The sequence below is a fragment of the Lemur catta genome, chromosome 1, assembly GCF_020740605.2.
Source record: "Lemur catta isolate mLemCat1 chromosome 1, mLemCat1.pri, whole genome shotgun sequence".
NCBI classification, from domain to species: domain Eukaryota; kingdom Metazoa; phylum Chordata; class Mammalia; order Primates; family Lemuridae; genus Lemur; species Lemur catta.
This window is the reverse complement of record NC_059128.1, coordinates 284,829,518-284,840,328: the sequence shown is the minus strand read 5'-3', so window position 1 is coordinate 284,840,328 and position 10,811 is coordinate 284,829,518. Positions and strand designations below refer to the sequence as shown.

The 10,811-nt window shown below is 58.9% G+C and overlaps 1 protein-coding gene across 1 annotated transcript; it reads left to right on the top strand.

The window, feature by feature from the left end:
* Positions 1-307: 307 nt before the first annotated feature.
* Positions 308-10,232, top strand: SUMO3 (small ubiquitin like modifier 3). The gene is made up of 4 exons (XM_045540826.1): positions 308-493; positions 3,883-4,011; positions 7,162-7,233; positions 8,873-10,232. Exons 1-4 carry the CDS (start codon positions 473-475, stop codon positions 9,011-9,013), a joined length of 363 nt encoding a protein of 120 aa, XP_045396782.1. The 5' UTR covers positions 308-472; the 3' UTR covers positions 9,014-10,232.
* The last annotated feature ends 579 nt before the right edge of the window (positions 10,233-10,811 follow it).

Genomic DNA, 10,811 nt, shown 5'->3' with positions numbered 1-10,811 from the left:
CCCCCGCACCACGTGCCCTGCGCGCACCCAACGCGCGTCCCCTCCGGTGCCCTGCGCGCCCCTTGACCTCTATTCCTCCGGTGCCCTGCGCGCCCCCATCCTCCTTGGTGTCCCGCGCCCTCCCCCACCCCTGTCCTGCTTGGTGCCCTGCGCGCCCCCGGGCCTGCCACCCACGAGAGCCCACCGGTCCGCGCCCCCGGCCCCACCAGGGTCGCGCAGGGACCCGCCCTGTGACGCATTTCCAACCGCCGGGAACCATGACCCGCCCCAGCGCGCGCCCGTCGCACAGGGCGCGCGCATCGTGCACGCGCACCCGCCACGTGACCTCGCGCCGGCCAACGGGCGCGCCAGGATTTGGGGGATAAAGCGCGGCCCCGCGAGCAGTTGCGGCGGGAGAGCGGCGTGCGGAGAGCGCGACTCGCCCGCCCCGGCGCTGCTCCTTCCCGCCGCGCCTTCCCGCCGCCGCGCAGCCATGTCCGAGGAGAAGCCCAAGGTAAGCGGCCGCCGTGCCCCGGCCTCCCGCCCGCCGGCGCCGCGGCACCGGGCGTCCCCCTCGCTGGGCGCGGCCCTCGCGACTCCAGGGGACCGGGGCGCCGACCGGGACTCGCGCCCCGGCCACCCGCGCCCATCCGCTCCTCCTCGAACCTGCCCGCCCCTCCCCCGCCCGGGACTGCTCCCTTCCCCTCCCCCGCCCGGCGGCGCTCGGCGGCGCGCCCCGCCCCCACGCGCGCCCCGCCCCCACGCGCGCCCCGCCCATGCCAGGGCCCCGCCCCCAAGGCTCCCGCAGCTCCGCCCCGCCGAGCACGGCCACGCCCTCGCCGCGGTTCGCGAAGGCATTCTGCGCGGGTAGGCACCCACGGTCCCCAGCCGAGCGGCGACGCGTTGCGCCCCGCGAGCGCGTAGGCCAGCCCGCAGGGCCGTCCCCAGCGGGGCCCCTCAGTCTTCCTCCCTTCGGTGCGCGGTCCCGGTGGCGCGCGGCGGCAGCGCGGAAGGAGCGGCCGGGCCACCCGGGGGCAGTTCTCCGAGGGCCTGACCCGAGGGAGCCGCACCGCCGTCCGCGCCGGACAGCCCCCGCGCCCCGGTGTGCGCCCGCCCCTCCACCGCGCGCCCGGTGTGCGTCCCCCAGTCGTGGTCCCGAAAGTGCGCCCCCCCCCGACCCCCGTGCGCATCCCCTAGTCGTGGGGAAGGTGCACCGCCCCCGTCCCGACCCCCGTGCGCTCCGGTGTGCGTCCCCCAGTCGCGGTCCCGAAAGTGCGCCCCCCCCGACCCCCGTGCGCTCCGGTGTGCGTCCCCCAGTCGCGGTCCCGAAGGTGCCCCCCCATCCCCCACCCCCGTGCGCTCCGGTGTGCGTCCCCTAGTCGTGGTCCCGAAGGCGCGCCCCCACCCCCCCACCCCCGTGCGCTCCGGTGTGCGTCCCCCAGTTGCCGTCCCGAAGGTGCCCCCACCCCCCACCCCCGTGCGCTCCGGTGTGCATCCCCTAGTCGTGGTCCCGAAGGCGCGCCCCCACCCCCCACCCCCGTGCGCTCCGGTGTGCGTCCCCCAGTTGCCGTCCCGAAGGTGCCCCCCCACCCCCCACCCCCGTGCGCTCTGGTGTGCGCCCCCTAGTCGCGGTCCCGAAGGTGCGCCTTTGGCTCAGGCACTTCTGCCGTTAGTCCTCGGGAAGGTCTGCAGCGGTATTAGCCGCGCTTAATGGAAGAACCTTTCTGCAGGCCTGGTCTGTACTGTTACTGTCAGCTGTTTGGTGACCGCGGAGGGGACAGGGAGCTGGAGCCTTGCAGGTGGGCCCAGGGCCGCCCTCCCCGTCTGAGTGGGGGACTGGGCATAACCGGCCGGGCCCCGGTGGCGCCTGCCCCATCCTCTCCGTCCTCACGCGGTTTGAGGAAAGGTGAGCTCCAGGGAAACCTGCCCAGGTACAGGTGGAATGGCCTCTACTTTTTACATTTTGATTTTGACTCAGCCTTTTATACTATTTCTCCCACCCCAGGTCATTTGAACAAATATTTGTTAGTCTTGGGCCAAATATAAATGTCCTTTATGTTTTTGTAGGTGGCTTTCTCTAATGAAATTTAAGTACAGTAAATTATGTACATTTTCTTATCGATGTATAAACCTGGCTGTGCCACATGGTCAACTTCCATGGTCCAATTAGGTTGAATACATTGTTTCACTACAGAGTGGCCAAGTGGTTGCCACCTGGCAGGCCCACTGTTGGGGAGGGTCCTTTGTGCCTGCAGCCCTCTGTCCCGGCCGGGGTGGAGGGTGGGCAGCTGATGCCCAGGTCAAGGTCGTGGAAGGAACACCTCCAGGGTCAGGCAGGAGGGCAGTGCTGCCTGCCCTGGAGAACTGAGGCAGAGGGTCGATCTTAGTGAATTGAGGCTGTTTTTAGGGCTTCATTTTTTTAAAACTTGTAAGTTCATGTGCTTATTAGGAATTCACCAGGCGCCTGGGAAAAGCCATTGTTCCTGGAGTCCCTCTGTTCCAGGACAGAGGCACAAGTGGCTCTGCCTGGCTGTGGACACCACCTTTAAGGAAAAGACACCCCGATCTTTTCCCTGAGGGAGCCAGCGCATCCTCACGCCTTGGGGAGTGGGGGCGGTTCACACAGGGGTCCCTGGTCCCATCCTGGCCCGGAGCCATTTGTGGGCTCCCCCTCCCATGGCCCAGTTTTCCCCACACTGGAGAAAACTCCGGTGGCCTGCAGGAGTGTGGACAGTGCCCGGCCGCTGGCCTGGGAGCCGAGTGGGGCAGGTCAGTGCCGCCCGGACTCGCACCATCAGGCCTGTTGCGGGGCTCCGCTCTGGCCACTGCAGCTCCCTGGACAGGGTGACACACGTCGCCAGGGTCTCCCAGAACCAAGGGTGGTGCAGTTCCCTGGCTCACCCACGGGCGAGCCTTCTGCACCCTAGTTAGGCACTGTGGGGACAGGTGTCCCGGGAGGGGAGCAGGGCCCTCCTGACCCCTCCCAGCCGGGGAAGCAGAGTGGATGGTGGCTGGGCCCAGAGCTCCTAAAGGGACCGGCTCCTCTGGCTGCACTGCCACGTGCCGCGAACAGGCCGGTGGAGAGGGGTGAGCTGCAGGCTGCTGTCCAGACGGCTTCCAGACTGACCCAGGGGGGTCTGCCCCGTGGTTCCATTAAAAACTGCAGGACTCCTTTGTTCCCCAGGATCCTGTTGGTGAAGGCCACCGAGTGGCACCTCGCTCTGCAGGCTGAGCTGCATCAAAGCCGCTCCCTGCCCCTTGACATAAACTTCTGGCATCGGCACAATTGTGTTTCCAGGCAACAGGAAACCCGTTACGCTGCTGAGCAGCTTCGAGTGTGTCATGACTTATATAAAAAACACTGAACTCCCACCGTTGGGATAGGACTGTCCGAGACGAGACGCTGGGCGGCTTCCTCTCACATTTGCCGATTGTGGCAGCGAGGAGGAGCCTCAGACGGCTGCGTCAGCCCACGACAGTTCCCGCAGGGGCTTCAGCGCACTCCGTGTTTCTCTCGGTCCTGCACGTCAGCATTGTGTTTTATTCTACCAGTCACATGTAACTTTTTATTAGTTTCATAAGAGTGTTTAAAACAAAGATGGACTTTCTCTGATTTTTTCCTGGATTTATTAAATAGACTTTTTTCTTTGAATTAACGATGGAGGAGGACTCTAGGTTTGCACTGCATTTTCTTACACATGGGTGCTTAGGCGGTAGAAGTGAAAAATGAATTCTGTGCAAAAATAAGACAATCACATGAGCAACTCTGAATTGCTAGAGAATTTTAGGAATTAGGTTGGTTTTGATGACTTAAAAAAAACCCAGCAATTACTGAAAGACTTGCCCTTTGAAATCGAGGGTATTTTGATGTGCGATTTGGAGGCCATTCTGTCTCTTCTGCAGGAGGGCGTGAAGACGGAGAATGACCACATCAACCTGAAGGTGGCGGGGCAGGACGGCTCGGTGGTGCAGTTCAAGATCAAGCGGCACACCCCGCTGAGCAAGCTGATGAAGGCCTACTGCGAGAGGCAGGTGCGCTCGGGCGGGGCGGGACAGGACTGGCAGGCGGGACCCTGCGGCTTCCTGGACAGATGCGCAGGGCTCGTGGGTGCCTTGGGCTGGGTCTTGCGGGTTGTGTCCTGGGCGTCCGTTAACGTGTTTCTGGTCCCCACGGTCCCGTGACTTGGCAGGTGCATCTCCAGGCTTGCGCAGCCACGTGTGGCTCTTCTTCCGAGAGGCAGCCTCCTGGCTGGTGGTGCGTCCTGCTGCGGGGGGCACAGCACTGCCGTCACATCTGCTGGGCTGCTCGGGTTCGTTCCTTCGGGGCTGCACAGTGGCACATTCTAATACAGACCTTTTATTCCTTTCCAAACTGCTTGATTCTTTCCTGTAATCTGTCAGTTTTAAGACAGTGAGCTGGTTCACCAGCATCCCCCAGCATGGCCGGCTGGGTCCCTGTGCCCCAGGTGTTGTGAGTGTGGTCCTGACCTCTGTCCCACGCATCGGTGCTTCGATGCCCCCGTCTCCCTTGCTCTGCGGAGTGCTCAGATGACCTGCCTCGCCAGCCGCTCATGAGGGCTTTGCTCTCTGGGTGCTGCCCGGGACGTCGGGTGCTCGGGCCACCGTGCAGCGGCCTGCCCAGCCTGCAGCGTCCGCCTTCTCCACGGAGCCCCGTTCCTTTGAGAGGGAGCGGCATTTCAAGGCGCGTCTCGGGAGGCTGCCTTTCTTTAAATGCTTCGGGGATACAGCAGTGGGCTGCCCTTTTGTTTCACTCTCCTGCCTTGGATTTTTGCCATAAACGATTCCCCTGCTCCGGAGAGGCAGCCCCTGCCGGCTCTGACCCTTTCCTGTGCTTGTCGGCGAGCAGCGTGCTCCTGCCTCTCCTTCTTCTTGCCTTTGCCTGGGAAAGGTGAGAGTGAGCTTCCCGACACCACTGTCCCCGTGTGCCCCGTTCCTGCCGGCAGAGCGGGGGGCGCAGCGCTGTGCCCTCCCGAGCGGGGATGTACCATGCTGCCCGCTGGCTCTTGTCTGAGTCTTGGTGCTGCTTGGGCTGGTGGCCTCCTGGGTGCTCGTGGCTAACTCGTCACCCCATGTTCGCCGCCCTGCCATGGGATCCCCGCCGTGTTGGCAGGCCCCAGAGGCCACCCACACAGCGCCGGGTCTCTGCTTTTCCGACGTCCCCACGCCCCCTCCTGCCCTACCTGCTCGGGTGGCCTTGGAGGCAGCTGCACAGCTGTGGTCCCGCAGCCTCCTGCCAGAGTCACTCTGGAAACTTCTTAGCCTCCTTCTTGCTATCCTCTGGATTAACCTCCTGCCCCTCTGTGATGCAGCGGAGCACATCCGCCAGTCCTCGCCAGAAAGGGTGTGTAAAGTGCAGTGTCCTTGAGACCTTGTGTGTCTGAAAGTGAGTTTTGCTTTTTATGACTCTTCATGCTTCAATGTTTGGCTGCATGTAACGTTCTAGATTGAAACTCATTTTCTTTTGTGGGAGTTACTGCATCATTTGCTTTTAGCTTCCAATGTTAACGGTGAAAAGTTCAATAATTCTGATTCTCTGTCCTTTGAATGTACTTGGATTTTCTCTGAAAGCTTTTGGGACGTTTCCGGAAGTCCCAGCAGGAGCAGGTGCTTCTGTCACTCGCGGCCCTTCAGCCTGGAGACTGTTTCTGTGCAGGAGACAGTCCCCGACGGGCTGTCCTCTGGCTCTGTTCCTTTGTGCGATTCCTGCTCCTCCTGTGGTGAACTGTCCTAGATATTTTAAATTTGATGGTTTTCCTCCCACTTTGCGGTGGGTTGTGCGGCTGCTTTGGTCTCCTTCCCGGGGGTGGGGCATCTCCGCTTTGTCTTCCCACGTGCTGTGGACCTGCTTATCATCTGACTTTTGATTTCCAAAGTTCTCTGTTCTTCCTGTTCTTTTGAGTGTTCCTCTTTTCTCCGAAGCAACTTGGTGTTTTCTGGATGTGGTATTTCTTCTTTCCTCCTCCAGAACGTGGGTCGTGCGTGTGCCAGAGCGTGCACGTGTGTTGGAGCGTCTCCCGCCCCTTCCTCTTGTCCTCTCACTCCCTCCCTGGTGTGATCTCCCTGCTCACACTTGAGCGACACACTGCAGCCGGGAGAAGCCGTGCATGTGGGTGGGCATGTGGGCACACTGTGCATCCACGTGGGGTGATGCGCCTTGATTGGGGGTTCTAGGGAGGGGCCCAGAAGCTGTGGTCTGAGAGTTGATTCCCCAGGCTCGGGCCAGCATCCTGGGGGCTCATCTGGAGGGGAGGGGGCTTGGTGGTGGCTTTGGGGACACTGGCTTTCACTGGCTGGTGATTCATTGCTGGTGTCCTGGGCCCAGAGCTCGGCGTCCACCTCTCCAGAAAGTAGACCTCCTGTGTGCTGCCTGCAGGGGGGACGTTGCCTGGCCTCTCGGGGTCACGAGGACCCTGCCCTGGGATCTGGATGTGGACTTCCAGGCCGTTGTTCAGAATCTCCGCCTTGCAGGCTGGGCGCCCACCCCTCCACCCCGAGCCCCCAGGTCTCGCGCCATGAGACCGGCAGTGTCTGTGGCTCTGCAGCTGCCGCCTGCTGCCTGCCGGCCACCCTCACCCATTCTTGTTGTCCTTATTTCTTTCTTTCTGTCATGGCAGTGGGGTTTCGGGAGGGAGCAGAGGTGCATGTTTTAATCCTGTCTTGTTTCAGTGAAATTGGAACTGCCTGTTGGACGAAATTCTGTTTCTGCCCTGGCCGAGGTTTAGTCGTTCCCTCGGGACGCAGGACGGCTGCACGCTCTCCTTGGGGGCGGGGGGAGTGCCACCCTCCTCCAGGCCCCGTTGTGACTGTGTCCCAGCTATGTGCAGTCTTCTCATCAGAACCCTCTCTGTCCCCTGGCCTGTTTCTCTCTGAGAATTTTCTGAAGGGGCAGAGGGTGCTGCCGGCAGTACCGAGGTTCTGCTTGGCTTCCGGAAGGAGACGGGAGGGACAAGTCAGGGCGGGTCAGGGCCCGGGGACGGAGGGTCAGCGTGGTGTCCGCAGCACTGGTGTGGACAGCGCGTGGAGGAGATCGTAGCCACCGGCAAGTTTCTAGATTCAACTGGTCATAAATCGAGGATGCTGCTATTCTGATATAAATATGTGACTTTTGGCTTCAGCTGTGTTATCTGCAAGTATTTAATGGTAATTGTTTTTTCTTTTCAGGGTTTGTCGATGAGACAGATTAGATTTAGGTTTGATGGGCAACCGATCAATGAAACAGACACCCCCGCACAGGTACGGAGGCCGGCGCGGCCCGGCGTGTGTCCAGGGGCCGCCCTGCCCTGCACGCAAGGAGTTGCGCTGGGTGGAAGACTCTTACTTGGGAATCGTGGACGGGTGCTCATGTAGAATGCCTCACTTTTTCGCAATGATTTTAATTAACTTTAAATTTTCATATGTGACAACTGTGCTTTATCAGGCGTCCCCTCGCTGTGTGTCAGTGGAGCCCGGGTGCTGGGCCGTGCTCGCGGCCAGAAGCCCCGCTCCGGGCACCGGCCAGACACAGCCAGTCGGGAAAGAGCCATTAATTGGGGGCTGCCGGTTCCGTGCCCCGTCAGCTTCTGCGGCAGTGACTGGGGGAGGGTGTGCCGCCACGGCCCACGGCCCCCAGCGTCTTTCCTAAGCACTCCCCCCACACGCCAGAATACTCCAGACAGGCACCGTCACACCACAGCGCCTCTGCTAGGGAAAAGAGCGTTGGACTTGGAAATAGACGTTCTTCTAACTTAAGTTCCGGTAGCAGCACTTGTCATTTGTCACCTGATGACCTTGTGATCCAGAGTCACTTAGTCTCTTGAAGTCCCATGCATGTCTTTAAAGTGGAGATATCAGTAATACCTGTTTTCCTCCTTTACAAGGTTGTGAGAATCAATTGGAATGTTTTACGTGAACATATTTTTGCAAAACATTTAATACTTTAAATATTTAATATTCAATATTTAATAATGTTGGAACATTTTGCAATAAATATTTAATTTCTAGCTACCTTAGGAAATCACATGCTGCCGAGAGAGTGGTCGGCTCTGTGAGGATCGACAGGGCAGTGAGGCTGCGCGGAGTAGACGGGCCGAGCCAAGAGCGGGTGGCGGGGCGGGGCAGGCTGCCTGGGAAGGCGCAGGTGCTTCAGGAGCCGGGGGCTCTCCCTGCAGCCCTCAGGCTACTGCCCAGGTGCCGCTGTAGCAGGGAGAGGCGCCGAGAGCAGGCAGGACCTCCCCGTCTGTTTCTGAGAACGTTCCTGTTTCTGTAGGAATTGGCAGAAGCTTCCTCTGTTCAGTGAAAAGGGTTGGGGTGGACGGCTTGGTGCCCACTGTGCCGGGAGAGGCTCAGGAGAGGTTTGCACCGTGCCTGCTCCGGGCTCTGGAGGAGGGAGAGGTGGGAGAAGCCCGTGGTGGGTCCCTTCCTTCAAGGACACCTTACGCTTGGGCCCTTCTCGTGAGGTCTCGTTGGCTGTGAGGTCCCAGGCCTGATCCCCTGCACTTGTCAGACAGTGCACGGCTCCCGCGGGTCCTTAGAACTAGGCCGCTAATGGGATGTTCTTCATTAGAATCTGATTTTGTGTAATTTTCCATAAGAATTTTAGACATTACAGTTTGCATTTTAGACTCAGTTTTTTATCGGTTAACATTTGTAGCTTTGGATATTCTTTCGAGAGTTTTGTGCGGGGAAGGCGGGTGAACTGGTCGGGCTCACGTGTGCAGTGACACGTCTGTTCCCGAGCGCTGCACCCAGGGCCAGACAAGGGCAGGGTGTGGTCAGGCCATGTCCCTGGCGTGGGGGAGCGGCTCCGGGAACACTCATGCCAGGTAGCACCATCCTCCCTCTGACGAGAAACTAACTCGCTCCCTTCTCTCTCGCGGCCTGCGGCGGCCGACAGCTGGAGATGGAGGACGAGGACACCATCGACGTGTTCCAGCAGCAGACCGGGGGCGTGCGGGCGACCAGCCGCCTGTTGGGTGTGGCCTCCAGAGGGACCGTCCCCGCGCCCGGTGCCCTTCCTCGCATTGCTGATGAGTAGTGGCCGTGATCGCCAGCCACGGAGGAGTCTGCGGAATCCCGAGGGCATTCACCAAAACGATTTCCTCTCCCACCCACTGGAGTGCAACTCAGAACTGTCTGCGGGGACGGATCTGCACTTAAACTGGGCCAATCAGAATTGTTACCTTTGTTCAGGAGAAACGAGTTGCCGGGTTTTGGGGGTTTGTTAATGTTTTCATTTTCCTTTTTCCTCCCCTCCTATAGCATTTTTTACCCCAGATTTGTGGCCTGAATGTTCACTTTTAGTCCGTGGACAGGAACTTGCTCCGGTGTGGGCTGCCCCTCCACCGCCGGTTCCAGTCACACTGTGCTGTGCTCGCGTGCACGCGGCGTGGGTCTGCCGGGCAGGTGTCCTGGAGTGGTGGGGACGGAAGACAGAGCGTCACTGGCTATTTGTTGTAGGCACAGATTATTAAAATGCTACATATTGCAAATTTAAGCTTTGTCAGCATGTGATAAAGTTGAGGAGGAAATACTGGAATGCTCCTTAAAAAGTAGAAAATAACAGCCCTTTGGTAACGTGGCCTCACGTGCTCCCTGCTCCTGTGTGTCCTCTGGGGTCCGAGGCCCAGCCCCCAACTCCCCGGCAGTGCCTGGCAAGGGTTGGCACAACAAAAATCAACTTTTCCCCTCTTCTTAATATAGAAGAAAGTAATTCCCACATTTCTCATTTGGTGATGGTGTTGTGGCCTCAGGTTTCTTCTAGTATTTGCTTCTGATGAATAATTATGTTCTATACATAAAAAGGTAAGATTAAGTATTGCTGAATTTTCAGTTACGTCATTGTGTGAGGAGCTACTTGCAAGCCTGGTTCAAACCCATGGGAGGGGGACCTCGCGCCTCACCCTTCTCGCAGGTCTGTGCCGTGCGGCTGTCCAAACACATCCTGAACTTATGCGTTACTGTGGTGATCAGTCCTGTGAAATTTGGGGGATCTATGCCAATTAAAAATGTTCCTAGTTCTGCCTGTTCTTTCGTAAGGACCCACTGCTGCTCAGTGGCCATTCTCTGCCTTTTTTATAGTCACCTGAACCATGACCCCTCATCTCTTGCTTGCTTGAAATCTTGCTGAAAATGTTCCTGGTTCCTCTGTGTGGGTTCGGGTGGGGTGTGTGTTAGCTCTGCTGTGTTTATTCACAATTTGTACATTATTTGTTGTCCTTTCCTACTGTACACAGTAAATATAGTTTGGTATTCTGTCTCGGCTCACACTGAACTCTGCATTTGAGGGCTGGGGCATGCTGTCACAAGCCAGTGTGTGTGCGGACCATTCGGCAAGGCCATTAAGAAACTACAACCTAGAAGCTAGTCACTGGAAGGTTCCTGCTCACCGATGGCCCCCTGCCCCTCCAGCAGGTCACCAGTGCTGGGCCAGCGTCTTCCCTGCCGGGAGGGGCATCATCTCTCCTTTCAGAGCCCTCCTAGCTGCCGGGATCTGCGCCCGCATGGTGACGGAGGGCCTTTGCCCTTCTGCTGGGGTTTCGCGTGTAACAGAGGGTGGGTCTTGAAGGCTGTGAGTCTGGACGTTAGTCTGGGACATCTCCGCTGTTCCTGATGCTGGAATGTGAGTGTTTTCCGTTTGCAGCTGACAGCCTGCTCATTTATGTGCCTTGAAGCTGGAGGGAACTGATTCTAATTTGGCTTTAAGAATTTCCCAGTATACCATGGTTTGACAAACTCAGGCTTGAAAGTGGGCTTTTGTAGTTACTCCGTCAATTGAGTGAGCACAAGTTGAAAGATCAAGGGCAGCGTCAGAAACAGCACTTGACCCACTGGCA